Consider the following 18,782-nt stretch of genomic DNA (forward strand, 5'->3'; position numbering starts at 1 on the left):
AAAGTTTGGCTATTAAACGAGCAAAACTCAAACATAATAATGTATTCAGGATTAAGGTTGTGAATACAAGTATATATAAATATTATATGTTTATAACTTTATATATAAAAGTATAAAATATAATTATATAGATTTGATTTTGGATTGTGTAAATTTATAAGATAGTATCTCTTGTAACTCAATCAACATCTCCTGTTGTTTCTAACAAAGACATCTAGGATTTAAATTCTCCCTTTCCCATCAACTCCAATTATATTATATTTTTATAAATTCTTAAACGAAAGTATCATTTATGGTTTTAAAAATCGAAACGTTCAAAGAACTAGAAAAAGGGATTGGTTCTTAATTTTTACCGGTTGGTTCAGTTTTTAAAACAGTGATGTCATTAACTCTAATAATAATATGATAAAATTATGAAAAAAATTACTTATTAAGAGCATTTGCATTAGATGTTCTAAAAACTTTTCTATTTTAATACACCAAAAAGTTACTTTACATATTTAAACATGACATTTAACATTATACCTTACATCACATTTTATATTCTTCCATGCTACACATTAAAATAATATATATAATACATTAAAATAATTTTGACTCAAAAACACATTCCAAAGCAAATGATAACTATTTTTTTTTTTGATTTTTTTTATATTTTCCATAAAAGGGGATAAAATTTTTATTAAAATAATCCATTAACGGGACCCATGAAATAAAAAAAGGAGAGAGAAAATTGAAAGTTGAATTAAAAAGAATTTTTTAGTTAATGACATTTCGCTAAATGCTAATTTTTTAGCACAATGTTTTATATAAGTTTATTATGAAGTAATTATAGTGTCGACTCCTAATGATAACTCTCTGAAAGATAGATTAAGATCCTTTAGATTTTATAGAGTAATCTACCAAATAGATATCCTTCAATCTTAACCATTCTTTAATGATTTAATGATTTAGATTTTGCCATATCAGCATTCCACTAACAATAATCTTAATTGTTTTGTTTGCAACATTATTTTATTATTTTAAGAGTATTGTTAGTGGAATGCTGACATGGCAGAATCTAGAACCTTAAATTATAAAGGAGTGGTTAGGATCTAAAGAAATTTATTGGTAGAGTACCCTAGAAAATCTAGAAGTTCTAAATCCCAGATGAAGACACCGATAGGTGTTTTTGGTGTAAACGAAGATTAAACTCTTTTATTCAACCATCAAAAATTTTATAAAGTCTCTTGTTTAACCATCAGACCCCTTATAATTTTTTTTTTTGTTAGTCGAGAAATAGAGATTCTAGAGTTGACCGAACCCACCAAAATAAATAAAATTGGCACACCGTTGATTGGTCTGATTTTACACACGTTACAGTTTTTCACCCGTTGTCCCTTCTCGCAAGGACTTTGAACCTGCGACTGGTATTTGAGCTGTGCCCTAGATTTTCGCTCTCTCCAAAATCCAAATCTATTTCAATTTCTAGCTCCTCTCTTTGCTTAATTTCCTTCATTTTCATTCAAAAATGGTAATCCAATTATCACTTTTTTCATATTTATTTGTCTTTGATTTTTCATTGTTCAAAGAAAAATGAGTTTCAATGTTGTTGATCATTTCGTTAAAATCTTTGTGAATTTGGCAGATCCGGTTCATTCTATTACAGAACAGGCAAGGAAAGACCCGTCTTGCCAAGTACTACGTTCCTCTCGAGGATTCCGAGAAACACAAGGTCGAATACGAGGTATGATCTTCCTGTTTTGATTCTGAACTATAAATGTTTTTTGGATTTTTCTAGGGTTTTGAATTTGATGGGTTTTTGTAGGTTCATCGATTGGTGGTAAACAGAGATCCCAAGTTCACGAATTTCGTCGAGGTGAAAATTCCCTATGCTTTGACTTTGTTACAGAGAAATTGTGGGGAAAATGAATGGGGTTTAGAACTTTGATTCTCACATTTCATATGTTTGTGACCCAAGAAATTAAACACACTTCATTTATAGTTTGGCAACTAAGTTAAATCTGCTGACTGAAAATTGTTTACTCCATTGCTTCTGTTAATCTGCCATTATGTTGTATGATGTTTGATGGAATTGTGAGTTTCTTTCATGATTGTTATCAATGTGTCAATTAGGCTATAGCTGGTTCAGGCAATGGCCGGGTTTTATGCTTTAATTTTCTTTATTGCGGCTTGTAGTTAATATGTCATGAAATTATTGCTAAGTGCTGATGATGTGATTATTATGCATTTTACAGTTCCGCACTCATAAGGTAATCTACAGGCGCTATGCTGGGTTATTCTTCTCGCTCTGCGTCGACATTACTGATAATGAGTTGGCTTATTTGGAGTGCATCCATTTGTTCGTGGAGATACTGGATCATTTCTTCAGCAATGTGTGCGAGCTAGATTTGGTTTTTAACTTCCACAAGGTTTGTTGCTTATCATGATTTTTCCGTGCAATTATCTGCAAAGCCTACTCGATGCTCATCTGCTTCTTGTATACGTCTATCATTCTAGTGTCTAGTACTTCATGCTGTTATAGAAGTATTTTCTGAAATAATATTTCCACCTAAAGAAGTATCTAGGAAAAAGATGGAAAGTCCTACACAAAGAAGCATGTTTATTGAATAACAGTATTGTGCATGTGAAAGTGTCATCTGAAATGGTGCTTTCTTTTTGGAACAAGAAAGAAAAAGAGCCCTTTCTATATCTAGAAATATAATTATTAAAAGAATGCTTTCAATACTATGATCAAAGGTTTTTTAGGAAGTAATGTTTTTATTTTTTAGACTCAGGTACCCAAAAAATAGGAGTGCTATTTTGATGACCATTTCTAATAAATGCAATAGAACTCCTGTTTGGAATAGTTCTTTTAGAGATAAATATATCATTGAATTGCTATTTCAAGTGGTGCCTTAAAGAGCCATCTTTCATGTATATTAAGAGTGCTATGAGCATTAAGTTCATGTCTCGTTGTACTAGTGATGAGTGAGCTCACTAAATTGATTTAATATAAAGCCCCTTATTGTATGTTTTCTGTAGATGATATAGTTGTTGGGACCCCTGTACATCTGAGAAGTCCACCCCCCCAATTCTTCCCCAAACTTCAACGCTATCACACATCTCCATAGCCTTGTCTCCTCCATCCCAAACTGCCATAACCATTTCCCCAACAAAGCTTTACTGAAAGAAGTGATTTTCCATATTCCTAAACCACCATTGACCATAGGAGCACACACCTTATGCCAACCCACCAGATGCAGCTAGGGTGTATCACCCATCCCATCCCACAAGAAATCCCTTTGCAGTTTCTCAATCCTATTAGTCACTCTTGTAGGAATAGTGAACAAAGGAAAAATGAGGAAAATTGTTTAATGATAGGGTAACCTGGATTGATGAAAAAAATGAGGGAGAGTCATTTGAGATGGTTTGGTCATATGTAGAAGAGAGTGATTAATGTACAAGTGAGAGACAATGATTTGATTCAATGATTCAAGTCAAGAGAATGAAAGGGTAGAGGGAGACTTGAAATAAAATTAATAGATGTGAGAAAAAAATGATATGTTAATAAGGAGGTAACAAAGATTATGACTTTGGATAGATAGAATGAATAAAAAAAAAAAAAAATACATGTAGCCAACCTTGACTAATCTATTGAGGATTTATAGCCAACCCCAAAATTTTGGGATTAAGGCTTTTTCATTATGTTGACAAAGAATTGCCAAAAGTTTATGCTATTTGAAGAGTCATCTTTGCTTATATCACAAAGGTGCTACTTGAAATAGTGCTTCTGTGAAATAAACCTTGCAAACCATGAAATTATTATTTCATATATCACGTAGCACTTATAATGTATCAGAATATGGCAATCAAGAAAGTTTGTTTTAAAACTGTGATGAAAGCATTAATTGAAATAATTTCTGAAGATAAGAAACAAATTCTGTATAATTTGTCATTTCTGAAGGTATTGTTTGAGTCTTAATTAGAATGGTAAAATAATGCTTTTAAGACACAAAAGGTGCTATTTTCACTTGTTATGATTCTTAATTAGATCTAAATGCTTTCAACATTGTGATAAAAGTATTACATTGACTAATCTTTGTCGACATAGAAATTCCAAAGTATATGAAATATTGGTTCCAGATGCTAGATGGTCCATGGAAATTTGCTAGATTTTATATCTTACCATGTGTGGAAATACTGACAATGAGTTAGCTAAGTTTACCCTGCTAATTAATTAGCATGTGTTGGTATCTAAGTCTCCATTGTTTTTTTTTTTTTTTTTTTTTGATAAACTTCAATATATGTTAACTAAGAAACTAAGAAACAAAGAGGGGCATCTTTCTTACAAGCATCTACTATACTAGGAGGAAGATTGCCCGAAATGAAAAAACAAGACAAATTAGACTCAATAGCAAACTTTGCAGTTACATGGGCGGCATTGTTGCAAGGTCTGTTGACCCAAGCAAAAGAACAAGCAGGAAAGGACTCAGCAGTGAATAAAATGTCAGAAATCAAACTCTCAATTACCCAATCTGGACAGCCCTTAAGTTTCAGGACCCCATCTAAACAAACCTTATAATCACCTTCAAAAGTGACAGAGAACCATTTCTCAGCTAGCAAGCTGAACTGCCCAAAGTAATGCTTCAGCTTTGGCTTGGAGAGGAGACCGTTTGGATATAACTTTAGCCCATGCCTTTATAACAGCACCTCGGTAATCTCTAGCCATGACAGCTAAGGCAGCTTTCGAATTGGAGATAGCTGCATCAAAGTTGATCTTGATTGTGCCCAATGGAGGTTTAGACCAAGTTTGAGGATGAAACAACAGGACAGAGTGAGGTACTGGTTTGGGGAAAATGACAGTGCATTCTCCATTGTTGAAAAATGATTCTTGGCAGTTTTGTGATGCCCTTACACTATACCATAAAATACAATCTCTAATTCCCTTCATGTTAGGTCAATGCATGTTCATATCCAAAACATCATTTCTCTTACAACCTGTGGGTCTTCAACTGTGTGGGGTCCACATGTTTGTGAGATAGATGATGTATATATCGGATGCACTAGATACCATTTCAAGTAGCCATAAAATATCTTTATGTTATATAAACTCCTGTTGGAAGTTACACGTGATCATGGAGGATATTGTTTGATCTGAAAATATTACTTTATGTTCTACCCATACCCTCAGCTTGTCTGTTTTTGTGAGAAAAAAGAGGGGGGCAACAGATTGGGGTATAGTGTATATCTGTTCTTATCATTTCATCGGCAATAATTATTATAGTGTTCCTTCTTTTGTTTTTTCATGAAGGTTTATCTGATACTTGATGAATTCATTCTCGCTGGGGAGCTCCAAGAAACAAGCAAAAAGGTTTGCACATTCCTTCTCCCCCCCCCCCCCCTTCTCTCTCTCTCTTTCTTGTTTTGGAGGCAACCACAAACATGTAGGGGTGGCAATATTTGACACAATACACTTTTTTGTGAGTTAGTGTTTAGTGTAAATGAGTCAATTTTGTCTTGACGTGCTTAACTTGCAATTTGCTCAAATGGGCCCAGTTCATTATTTGTGTCAACACAAGTTGACCTATTTTGACACCATCCTATTAACCCATATAGATAAATGTCATTTTATCAAACATAAATTTGAATTTTAAAAATATAGCTGAGTAATTAAAATAATTTTAATAGTTTTATAATAAATTCTTCATTGAAACTCCAAAAGTCCTTAACCCTTTTACCCAAAACAAAGAAAAAAAACTCTCAATTCATTTTATCTTTTTTAGATTGTGTATTTCTAAATTAGGATAAAACTTCATTGGGTTGAGACAAGATAAGAACTTTTATTCTACTTATCAAAAAGAAAAAAGAAAAAAGAGGAGAACTTTTATTTTGTGTGCTAAACTTTAATTAATGTTATTATGAATTAGAATTTGTTTAGATTTTTTTTTTTGTAATTATTATTATTATTTGTTGACTTACAAAACTTAAAAATATGTTAATTATTTTGGGTCATGTCCTTTAAATGTTCTTTAAATGGGTCATATCCATGTCAATCGAAATACAACATGTTTATTAATGGGTTGGAATGGATCTTGTTTCTTGTCAACCTAGCATGAACTAAGTATCAAATGTGTTACGTGGGTTGTGTCGTGTCATCCCACTTAATAAATCAACCATGTTAGGGTTCAAGGATTTTATTTCGATTAGATTATTAAATGAGTTGGGATAGGGTTGACCCATATAATATAATATATTTCGACATGACACAAACACAACCCACCCAACATGAATTGCCACCCTGTCAACCTTCCTTACAGAGTGGTTTTCTGATTCTCTCTTATAACTTAGATGCAATATCTGTATGCATAATATGACTGAAGAATTTGGTCATATCGCTAATTGTTGCATTGACTTGCAGGCGATTATTGAAAGAATGGGCGAACTGGAAAAGTTGGAGTGAGACCTTATTCTGAGGAGTGTGTTATAGGAGTGTCATTTTTCATTTTTCTTTTTCTTTCCCTTTTTTTCCCCAGTTGGTTTCTATTTTGTTTACAAAATTCATACTGCGGCTTTCTTCTTGTAATATCAGAAAATTGTTCCTTGTTCATTTCTCTAATGTGTTTCTTCTTCTTCACTTTTCCCCATGTTGCTGTTAGTAACATGGGTGGCTGTAAGTCACATTCAATCAACAAAGGCAATATACATAAACGTAGCAGCACTGTGTGCACTATCCGAATTCGTGTGTGTGTGTGTGTGTGTGTGTGTGTTTTTTCAGAATTGTATGGCCAGATTCAGCACCTTTGCAAAGTTGGTGCTATCCTGTGAAATTCTGCAGGTGAGGGAGTCGTTTTCCTGCTACGTCACTTTCACAGGTGTTGTCCTCATGATATGTCTTGACAAAATTTTAAAAGCAATGTCGATTTCACACTTAGACATAGTACACAATTTTAGCTCAAGAAACTAAAGTTCACACTCATACATATGGTACACAATTTTAGTTAAAAAAAACTAGAATGTGTGCAATAAATATTTCCTGAACTTTAAAACTTAAACCTTTCTTTAGCCATGACTTTATGCTTGGTAGTTGGTTCTCTATTTGAGGCAAACGGTTTTTTTCCCTCGGTTTATGTGATTCTTGAGATTTACCAGTTGGAAAAGAGAAAATAAATAATCAACAAATGAATAAGATGAATTTTTTTTTTTTTTTTTGAATATGACAAGACATTTAAAAAACCGGAGCTTTGCAATTCTACTTTTGCCATATAGCCTGAATTAAAAATTAAAAAGAAAAACCTCCAAGTAAACTAAATAAAATTTCACTTATAACTATGTTATTATTAAACATATAATTTTCATGCTTCACAACCTAACATAAACTCTGTTCAAAAAAATAATATAATAAGTGTGTGTTTGGGAAGCAATGAAAATTATAAATTATTTCACTATTCAACTTATTTTTGCTACTATTTATGGACTCTACTGCACTTTTTGGTATTATTTATGGACCTTACTATACTATTTCAACTAACTTTTACTTTTATCTACAGTATTTTTAGTAATAAGTTTTCAATTTTAGTAAAATAAATGGTATTCAAACAGACCCTAAAGCACTATGTTATTATTAAACGTATAATTTTCATGCTTAACAACCTAACATAAACTCTGTTTAAAAAAAATAATATGATAAGTGTGTGTTTGGGAAGCAATGAAAATTATAAATTATTTCACTATTCAACTTATTTTTGTTACTATTTATGAGCTCTCCTGCACTTTTTGGTATTATTTATGGGCCTTACTATATTATTTCAACTAATTTTTACTTTTATCTACGGTACTTTCAGCAATAAGTTTTAAATTTCAACAAAATAAATGGTATTCAAACAGATCCTAAAACTTAAACTCAAAATCTAACTTTTTTTTTTTTTTTTTTAATAAGATAATTGAATTAGAAGCAAATATTAAAAGCGACATGTAAAACCCAACACTCTACTCAAATGTATCATATTTTGAAGAGCTCTACCTATTGTCGATAGCCGTTGGCATTCAAATTGGCTGTAAAAGTCGGCCTAGGTCGAGGGGTGGGTCAGGTTTCATATGTGGTTGGAGGGTTCTATGTGTGATTGTGAGTGTTATATAGTATACACCGTGAAAGTTTCTCTAATTTTTTTTTTCTTCTCTACTTAGAGGTTAGAGCAAATATAAACATTACACTAAGTGTGCATTTGGGAAGCGCATTTTACGCTTCCCACGTCTTGCGTTTGTGTTTTTTTTTTTTTTTAGCGCCTCTTGTATTGTTTATGGGACATGAACAGTGCATTTAGGCAAGTGAACAATGCAACGAGCGTGAATAGTAACTTTTTAATTTTTTTTATATCATTTTCAGCAAAATAATTGGTATTTATGAAAACTTATTATTTAAAGTACTGTATATAAAAGTAAAAGTTAGTTAAAATAGCACAACAGTACCCTTGAATAATACCAAAAAGTGCAATGAAGTCCATGACTAGTAACAAAAAAAAGCTGAATGGTGAAAAATTTTAATTTTTCATTGGTATCCAAACACACACTAAGAGTTCGTTTGGGAACAGCTTATTTAGCTGAAACTGAAAACATTTTGCTGAAAGTATTATGGATAAAATAGTACAATAGGACTCATGAATAGAACCAAAAAATACAATAAGACCCATGCATAGTAGCAAAAATAAATTGAAAAGTAAAAAAAAACTAGTTTTTTAAGCTAATGCCAAATGCAACTTAAATTAGATAATGAAAAAGAGTAAGATACTTTATTTATAAGAAATAAAAAATAGAAATAAAAAAAGTAACTTTGAAAAAGAAAATTCAATAGTTAGAAGATGATAGATTTAAATCTCAATTGTTTCTTTTGAAAATATCAAAAAAGTACTCATTGAACTAAAAGATTCTAGTCACTTATAAGGAGATGACATTGAATTCCAAAGATTAGCAAAAAAGCATTCCCTGGTTGAGGTTTGTGATAAAATATATAAAAATAATAATTGATGAAATTCCTATTGTATCTTCCCTATTTTGACGGACTTAATTGACCTTGAAAAGCTGTGTGGATCCTGACCACAACCTTACAAATTCTATCTTTGATGTTTGGAAGTACCAACCTGCACCGTGGAACTCATTACCAATAAGTTTGAATTTGGTACTTTCAATGTGTTCTAGTCCAATGAGTTGTTAGCTTGTTTAACCAGTTTGGTTCCAGTTTGCGTCAAAACTCAAAAGTCCAACGGACCAACCCATGACCATGATCATGTTAATTAAAAACACATTTTCTTTTTCTTTTTCTTCTTTTAATTTTTATGAATGAAAAATGACTCATACATCGCGGAGCTATTATCCTGACTTACCCCAAATTTTATGGTGTGGGACCACCAAAACTACTTGGGACTATCCAAATTAAAAACACATTCTTAACCTTGAAGTTTGGATTGTTTTTATTTTCACTATTTCCATTTCAAATTTTTTTTTTTTAACGCTTCATGTTTAATTCCAGTTTTATATTGATCGTGATATTAATTTTTGTTAGTAAACTAACAGTTAAGTATTCTTCATGTTTAACAATTTCATTAAATACTAATTCTAAAATACTGTGAAATATATGATTTTTTATTTGTTGTAGAGTGGCTGGCAATTGGCAAACACAATTTGGCAGCATATGTAAGAATTGAATGGCAAACAAACACGCTCCAGGACCCACACTATGCAAAGGTGCTCGAAAAATTTAATGCTACAAGGCAAAAGTGGCTTGAAAAATTTGTGACCGCTCCTTATCAGTTTGAGACTTTTATAGCAAGAAATAAAGATCATGCTTTAATATTCTCATCCAGTGCCGTCCAACCTAAATTCTAAAGACAAAAATCACAAATTAGGCAAAGGGTGTAAAAGAATACATTGATTTCGAATATGGAATTTGTATATATTATCCTTTCAACAAGATGTTGGGAGGATATTTCTCGGTCAGTACAGGCCTAATTCCTCTATGAAACGACAAATTTCTATTGTTATATGGGATGGTACATCATCAATAATTGTTGAGAAATGATATGTCCACAATATTTTCACAACATTTTTACAACAAATCCTAAGTGACAAGTTGTTACTGGTTGTTATTATTAGGACAAAAAAATAATCTTAGTGTTAGGTTCAAATTTGAACCAATAATAACTAACTATTTATGATTTGTTGTAAAATTATTGTAAAAATATTGTGAATATAGCATCTCTCATTATTGTTTCATTGTTCTACCATGTGTGATGGGAGTAATTCATATTCCATAGACTAAAATGACAGCATCCGAAAATTGTGTTCCTTTTTGACATTCCCTAACAGGACCCGTCTTGTGATTGACTGACTAACCTTCGATTCTTTTTTTTCTTTTTTCTATAACTTTCCGGGCCTTCTGTTTATTTCTTTAAGGAGCTAGCATTAAACTGAAGCCGTGTAGCAGTGAAGGTTAAAACAATAAGGGAAGCACCAATTGAACATAACCTTAACCATTCTATTTAGTATCATTGTTTGTAAAAGGACATGAATGTGGTAATGCTCATAAAAGGATTATTCTACAAAACTTAATCATCATCCTAGCAGCTGATAGGTCCAGGTTTTCACTCCGCCTAGAGGTCACAGCAAGTTTCCTCTGCTTGCCCGGAGTGCTCTTCTTTTCTGATCATTTGATATTCGGAAATTGTTATCAGTCAAACCTTGCATGTATCATCACTTATTCGATCATGCCAAAGTTGAGGCACCAAGTCCCAAGTATGAACAGAAAGAATTATCGAAATAATGTGTTACCCATCCTTATGTCCCATCAAAGAGTTGTCAATGCGACTCACATCAAAGGCGCTCATTGCAGAGTAATTGCAATGGCAATGCACCACTGGCATGGAAGCCACCTCCAGTGTCTTCGTAGACAGAGGGGAGAAGGTGGTCTTGCCTTTTTACCCGCGCATGGGGCAATGATGAAGTAATGTCCATGAGGTACTGCTGCTGTTGAGAGAATGGCGTGTATTTAGGGCCAAGTACTTCTAGTGGTGAAGGGGGTGGAGGAATATGGACGTTGGAACATGGGATCCGCATCTGAGTGTCTTGCCTTCCCTGTTGCCAGCTCTGAACTTGGGTCATGGATGTTGAAGTTCCCACAGGCCTGTATTGAGCTGCCAGCTGGGCAGGCCAAAAGCGTTGATGCTGCTGTTGTTTTGTCAAGGCTGCAGGACTTGCATTAGAACCACATAGTGGACTGCCAAGATATAGAGGTAGCTGCAGCTGGACCTACAATCAAGCATTACAACATAATTTTAGAAATTTTATTAGCTAACATGGTGAGAGCTGCAACAGTTAGCAACAAAATCATAAATCATATGATAGAATGTAAGTTTCTGCTATTTGCAAGTTGGAGAATTTAGATGGGTTCATGTTACATAATTGGGCAATCCTATATTAACTGTCCTATTTGTTGGTCCCTCTATGTAGAGCTTACATTTGATTCTCTCATTAAGTGGGTGAAAAAGTTAGTAATTCCATAAAGTGAGATCCATCGAGCTACTCAAAACCTTGTAACAAGTGCAGGGAAAAGGACATAATATTGGGAGAGTTGCAAAAAAATGTTTAACTTGCTCTATTGAAATCTCCTCCTACAAAAGAAAGAATAAAACCTGATGTGCTGCTGCTGGTGCTACTGAAAGCTGATCAGAGTAAGCAGAGGAGGTATAGCGACTTTGGGGCATAGAGAAAGGCATGAGAGTCTGCTTTTGTGCCAGAGATTGAAGATAAGGAACTTGGAATTGTGACGAAGAATCTAATCCATTTCCAGCTCTACTAACACTATTCTTAGCTTCCACCCCACCCCCTCCAGCCGACAGTGACAAGAAATCAAAACCCTGCCAGCAACCAGAGAATAAAAAAAAAATTGTAATGGAACTACAGAAGAAACCATTGGCAATTGCAATATAAGTTTACCTGCTGCTGTGAATTGTATGCCCCAGATGCCAGAGCAGCCTGGGGCTGATCTTGATGGAGCCGCTGGTGCTGAAGGCTACCAGTTTTAGCTTCAGATATATTTCTTTCAGTGGTTGAATTGCATACATTGCTAGGAGAAGCAATCGCATTTAATCTGTTATCTACACCTTGAAAGTTGTTAATTGCCATAAGAACTCCTAGACTCGATCCTTCCTGTGGTCTCAATTGATTAGGTTGCAGTGGCAACCTCTCTTGGTTCTCTTGAATATTTAAAATCTGAATGAGATGACTTATGTGAAAATGAGTGGCACACCTCTTCCATGGCTTTTTGTTGACAACAACTTTTGAAACCTGCATAGTTAACCATAAACTAATCGGATGCTTAGTATGGAAAGAAACGGAGAGCTTTTCAAAGTTGTGAACAACAGCTAAGAGAAGCATACAAGATAAATATTCATTAATTAAGTCACATTCACCTTTCCAGTTAAAGAACCGTTTTCAAAAGACCTGTGTCTGGGGGCAAACGTAGCAGTGTCAAGCCAACCTGGAATTTTAGCATCTGAAGACCTGAGACAGATAAATGCATTAGGAGATGAGAACCAAAAATAAAAAAAGGTTACATGAATGGGTCAAAATCAAAGAGAATGTAAGAAAATTACTGCAAAAGACCATGACTCCCAACACCATGTGACGCCTCAGAAGACAAGCCTGGCCACAATGCTGGACCTTTTGATAGAAGAAAAAGTATGATAGTGTCACAATACAACTCCAGAATGCCACTTTTGCAACTGAAGCAAAAATCCAAAAAATATGATAATGAGACCATCCAAGCAAGCTAATACTGTACCATTTTTCTTGGACTCCTTGATCACATTTTGTTGTTCTGGTTGACTTCCAATGGCTACGACCTATAAAGCAACCCAAAGCCACCTTTAACTTAAGATCTAGCTGACTAAAAGAACATTTAGTTAGACTAGGAAATTACACTTACTGGCCCCAGTGCAATCTCTGGTTTCACATCAATTATTGGGGTCCCTGGTTGTGCGGGTGGCTTTAATCTGCAGAAGCATAAAACACATGGAAAGAATTATATCCAAGGAGTGTCATAAATAAGAAAAGATAAGAGAGCGCTAATACTAAATAATCTTTAAAAACTACCCACCTAGTATCCAAGCTTAGATCAGAATAGCGCAATGGATTTTCATTGCTACTTTCACTATTAGCCAAGAATGACATGCTGTTTAGATTCAATTGATGACCAGAACAATCTGATTCCATACTAATTTTCTTGCTTTCGAGCAAAACAGGTTTTTCTTGAACACTGAGTTCATCCAAAGAATCTACTTTTGCAGTTTCTTTAGGTGAACTTTCAAAATTAGACGATGAATTGGCAGCCTCGGCAGTTATCAAGGGGGTGGAGCTCAAGTTGTCATTTGTAACTGCAGAATCTGATAAAATACACAATTTAACAGACCACAACAAAGAGAAAACCAAGACTTAAGATTGTAGAAAGAACTTAATGAAGGAACCTTCCAATGTAGGCATTGGGCTCTCCTTTGACACTGGCATTGCTGAAGGTTTTGCTTCCATAGATTCACTGTCTAATTTACTCTTCTCACTTGCATCATTGTTTGGGAACATTCCAGCCAATGCATACAAGGTCTCCACAACTTCTTCCTCATCCTTTGTTATTGGCCCAGTGACAGTCTTTCTTGGGAACTTGTCTGAGCCACATTGTTTCTACAAAAAAAAAAAAAATCCAAGTATATTAAAATTCAAATTCCAAATCAAAAAAGCAAAAAGAAAGGAATTTTTCAATAGTGCCAAGATAGAGAGGACTAACCATGCTCAGCTTGGATTTCTTTGCTCCATTCTTTATGAATGATTCCACTCCACTGATTTTATGGTTCAGCTTCTTTGAATCTGGTAAAGGTTGAGAAATAGATTCGCGATTGCGCTTCTTTGTTGCTGTAAATTCAAAAAAGAAAATTCCCAAACATTAATCCCCCCCAAAAAAAGCCAGCAGTATATATATATATATATATATATATATATATATTTATAATAAAAATTAATTTATAAAAACTTTTGATTCATTAAAAAGCTAAAGTATCTCTTTTAGAACAGAATTAAGCAAAATCTAAAACACCATTATACTAATTAATTTTAAAAGAATAACGTACCATAAAAGTTTCAGCATCAACATACTATTAAATAAGAATTAAATGAGAACATACAGAATCTTGTGTCTAGAAAAAGATAGAAAAAGCAAAAAGCTTCAGTTTTGCTTCAGTCCTAATCCACATACCAAAACAAAACAAGAAACTTCCCAGAACACCCACCAAAAAAAAAAAAAAAAAAAAAAACTACTCTAAAATTTAAACTTGAGACTCTAAGAGATTCACCAAATTAAACAAAAACCCACTTCAAAAATAGGATTACAGAGACTCAGACCCCAATTATATCCCCCAAAAAAAAAAACAAAACAAAAAAAAGGCTAAAATCTTCCATTTACTACTAATTCATGACCCACATACCTGACCGTAGTTTTCTTGGAACAGAGGCATGATCAACGCCATTGCAGTCATCAAAAAACTGTAAAAAAAATTTTAAAAAAAAATTGTTAAACATTAAAAAATAGGAGCAACAAGCTAGGACTAAACTTAACACAGTCATTAAAGATAATCGACCTTTTTGGGAACCTTAAATCTCTTGCTAGAACCAATTATACTAAAAGAAGATTCTTCTTCTTCTAAGTGAAGCTCATCTTCATTATCAGACACGTGATCACAACCCATTTCGCAGTCTTGGTAATCGAAGCTCGAGCTTGTTGTTATAGTACCAGCAGCAACACTCAATTCTCTTAGCCTCTCTTTCTTCGCTCTTTCCGAATGTACAACTACAAAGTCCCCACCAACACAATCTTCCGACCCTTCAAAATCACACAAAACTTTTTAAGAGAAACGATAACAATAATAGCTAAAGGACAGACACGCATAACCTGCGAAGCCTTATCACAAAGCCAAAGCAAAACAACAACGAATACGTAGACAACGACAAGTAAAACAAAAGGGTTTATTTATTTATTTTTGCTTTATTTGTATCTTCCCGTGGTTTCAAGTAATTTACCAGAGAAGTGCTTGTTGTTGTTGTTATTGTTGTGGGACCTGGTGAGAGAGAACCGACTAGCTCCACGCCTCATTTGGCGAGCTTTGTCCATTTCTTCTTCTTAGCTATTAACAACAACAACATCATCATCTGGGTTTGTTTTGAAAACTGCTTTTATGGCTCACAACACCACAACAAAAAAACGCTCAAACCCAGATCTAACTATTCTTCAATATCACAAAGTTGAGAGTAAATTATATAGTTTCCCTTTGAAAATGTGAATGATGAGAAAAGAACGTAAAGAGAGAGAGAGAAAATGTATGAAGATAGAAGAAGTCTCTCTCTCTCTTGTCTTTTTTTGTGTATGTGTGTGGGTTTGTTTGGGTTTTGAGTATTTAGCGAAAAGCTAGGCGGAAAGAGAAGCGAAAAAGTGGCGTTTGGGTTTTCCAAAGAAAGAGAAAAATCAATATACTTAGTTAGTTGCCAGATATCTCTCCGTTTCTATCTCAGACTCTTGTTTTTCGCTCTCTCTCTCTCTCTCTTTGCTTGGATTAGATATATAGATATAGGTATAGATATAGATATATAGCTAGAGCTCGTCGGTGAAAAACAACAACAGTGATGGATTAAAGACAAAAAGCTAACGAAGAGACTCTCTGCACAAAAGAGAAAGAAGGAAAAAAAGAAAGTGCAAGTCGTTCCCTCGTGTTCAGAGAATCAGGTTCTTTGTAAATTAAAGCAGACCTACAGAGCCAGACACACAGAATGAGAGAGAGAGAGAGAGAGAAAAAAAGGTCAGATATAGAAAGAGAAAGTTAAATTTAGCAGACCCCAAAAAAAAAAAAAAAAAAAAGGGAGCTGGGTTTGAATAATGAAATCACATTCAATAATATTAAATAATCCCCATTTATGGTGGTATCTCCTAGAACCAAACCCATATCACTGAATCCCATTAATTCTAATATCAAATATTCCCAACTAACACACTCTTTCGCCGTGATTACACTGAGAGACTCTCTTACTTTCCTACGAAAAAAAACAAAATTCAGAACCACCCTTCATGTTAAATCCAACTCTGAATTATTAGATTAAAATAAATGATATTGATGTGACATAAATACGACACGAATACTAAACTTCAAATGAAGTTTTCGTGCTCTTTAAATTATAAGGCAAGGAAATTTTAAAGAAAAAATGTGGAATTTGAAGTTAAAGTCCCAAAAGCTATGAAAGCTCTCACTCTCGCAAAAGACGGAAAAACCAAAGCTTTTTTTCTGAATTTCTGAATTCTTTTTCTCGCTCTATAACTATAAAATCGGTTAAAAAGACAAAAAGAAAAAACCGTCTCTCTCGGTCTGACGTCATTCCGTGATCGACGGTGGAGATCGAGTGGTCCCTCACAGCCGTTAGATCGCCACTGAGACAAATTGGGATTCCAACGTGTCATCCACGTTGGACAAAGCCTAATCCATTTCAGCTCTCTCGGTCCACGTTGGAGTAAAGTAAAGTAATGCAAAGCAAAAGAATCAACGGTCCTGATTCATTTTTGTAAACCGCGGATTGATTTAAACCGTCTGATTGGTTTCCTTTAATGGGATTGAGACAAGTCATTTCATGCTTTTAATATCTCAGACCAGTAACTGAAAACCTAATCCATTCATCGACGGCTACTATCGCAAATCCTCTGGATCTTCGCCACGTGGCATAGCTCACTATCTCCCCGTACCCAAAAAATAAAAAATAAAAAATGTTGTTCTCTTCTCAAATCTCACTCCTCCTCTGCAAGAAAAATATTCTGTACTTTTTTTTGATTTCCATACAATTTTTTTGCCTCTGATTTTTGCTTTTGTAAAATTTTTTGGGTCAAGAGGTTACATACTCAGAGCTCAATAATCGCTGTGAGAAACACGTACCAATATCAGGTGCTCTAACAATGCACGAGTTTTCAGATTCAGTCAGTTTAGTTTTTTTTTTTTTTTTTTTTTTGAGCAACAGTCAGTTTAGTTTAGCTAGTTAAAATTTGTTGTCTTAAATAAAAGATCGATTATGCTTATATCAAAAAAATTAATTGCTATGAGAGTAGATGTCAAACCATCTGTCTAAAAAAAGTGCGAGTTGATTCCACGCGCCAATTGAAGAGTGAGCTTGAATGATACGAAAATGTTTGTGATTAATTTATGATATTTCACTTGTTAGACACTGAAATCTGCGACGTTACTTGTCGAAAAAGTTGTTAGCGACTCACGAGGAGAGGACAGGGCAGTCATAGCACTCGGCGATTAATAAGTAAGGTAAGGGACACTTAGGGTCCGTTTGGAATGAAAAAAAAAAGAATATTTTTAGAATATTCTTTCCTCTTCTTGTTTAGAAGTTTTAACGGAGAGAATGGAAAGTCTATTCCCTTGTTTGAGAGTTTAAGTGGGAGGGAATGGAATGATTAGGAGGGAATGCTTATTCTTCCCTTTTTCCTCCAAACCTCAAATTTTTGTTCCCCTCAAAATTGGGAGGAATGAGAGGGAATGGGTTTAGGTTTAATGAAATTTTTGTTAAAACCCCTAAATACCCCTTTAATATCAACCATTCTTTTCTCAATCAGCCGTAAGAAAAAAAACATAGCTACACGTTATTGTTTATTTGCTACAAAGTGAAGCTATTGCTGTTTCGTGAGACACCATTGAAGCTATTGCTGTTTATTCTTTGACTGCTGCAAGTTTTGGTTACTGCTCACAAGTAAGTCTTTCTTTTCTTATGTTTCTACCGGTTCTGTTATGTTTGCTTCCTACTTCATGTCTTGTCATATATTTTCTATCTTTGTTATGTGTGAGGAACTATTTTTCATTAATGTCTTGGGATTGTGGATTGAGATTGATTCATTAAAAAAAAAAAATTTCAAAACCCGTAGAAACACGTTATGCCAATGTATACAACTTATTGGATAATCTTATTTTTGGTCTGACCCTTAAAATTCAATTTGCTATTGCTTTTATGTGTTCCAATGAATCATTGATTCTTCTCCACACCCCGTTCCCCAAACCCCAATGAATCATTTGATAGTATTTTAGTACAAATATATTTTAAGGTAAATGTTTTTGAGAGATAATGTTAATCTCAGGATTGTATTGGGGCATTTGATGGAACACATGTTCGTGTCAAGGTGCCTAATGAGGATGCACCAAGATATCGGGGTAGAAAGGGTTACACAACACAAAATGTGTTGGCGGCATGCTCATTTAATTTAAAATTCACATACATATTACCAGGTTGGGAAGGAACTGCTTCAGATTCAAGAATAATAAAGAATGCTTTAACTAGAAACAATAACTTGAAAATCCCACAAGGTAAATTTAATTCAAATACATATTAGGGTGTATTTTTTATAATTAAAAAATTTGTAGTATATAATTAATGGTTGTTATTGTTTATTAGATAAATATTATCTTGTTGATGCGGGATACATGAATAGAAGTCGTTTGATTGCACCTTATAGGGGAGTGCGTTATCATTTAAAAGAGTACTCTGTTCGTCCCCCTGAAAATGCTAAAGAATTGTTTAATTTGTGACATGCGTCATTGCGCACTACTATTGAAAGAGCATTTGGTGTACTTAAAAAGAGATTTCCTATCATAGCAAGTACTACAGAGCCTAATTATTGTGTTGACACCCAAAATGAAATCATTTTAGCATGTTGCATACTTCATAATTATTTA

The 18,782-nt window shown here is 33.9% G+C and overlaps 2 protein-coding genes across 2 annotated transcripts; one reads left to right on the top strand and one right to left on the bottom strand.

Moving 5' to 3' along the window:
- Positions 1-1,306: 1,306 nt before the first annotated feature.
- Positions 1,307-6,718, top strand: LOC115974488 (AP-2 complex subunit sigma). Its single transcript, XM_031094878.1, has 6 exons — positions 1,307-1,513; positions 1,628-1,726; positions 1,808-1,858; positions 2,238-2,411; positions 5,294-5,353; positions 6,401-6,718. The coding sequence occupies exons 1-6, from the start codon at positions 1,511-1,513 to the stop codon at positions 6,440-6,442; spliced, it is 429 nt and encodes a 142-aa protein (XP_030950738.1). The 5' UTR covers positions 1,307-1,510; the 3' UTR covers positions 6,443-6,718.
- A 3,771-nt stretch (positions 6,719-10,489) lies between these two features.
- Positions 10,490-15,898, bottom strand: LOC115974489. The gene is made up of 13 exons (XM_031094879.1): positions 15,097-15,898; positions 14,658-14,899; positions 14,505-14,562; positions 13,811-13,935; positions 13,497-13,707; positions 13,130-13,415; positions 12,959-13,025; positions 12,815-12,875; positions 12,627-12,693; positions 12,444-12,534; positions 11,968-12,318; positions 11,664-11,888; positions 10,490-11,280 (listed from the first exon to the last, which is right to left on the bottom strand). The coding sequence occupies exons 1-13, from the start codon at positions 15,185-15,187 to the stop codon at positions 10,846-10,848; spliced, it is 2,310 nt and encodes a 769-aa protein (XP_030950739.1). The 5' UTR covers positions 15,188-15,898; the 3' UTR covers positions 10,490-10,845.
- Between the last annotated feature and the right edge of the window lie 2,884 nt (positions 15,899-18,782).

The sequence above is a fragment of the Quercus lobata genome, chromosome 2, assembly GCF_001633185.2.
Source record: "Quercus lobata isolate SW786 chromosome 2, ValleyOak3.0 Primary Assembly, whole genome shotgun sequence".
NCBI lineage: Eukaryota > Viridiplantae > Streptophyta > Magnoliopsida > Fagales > Fagaceae > Quercus > Quercus lobata.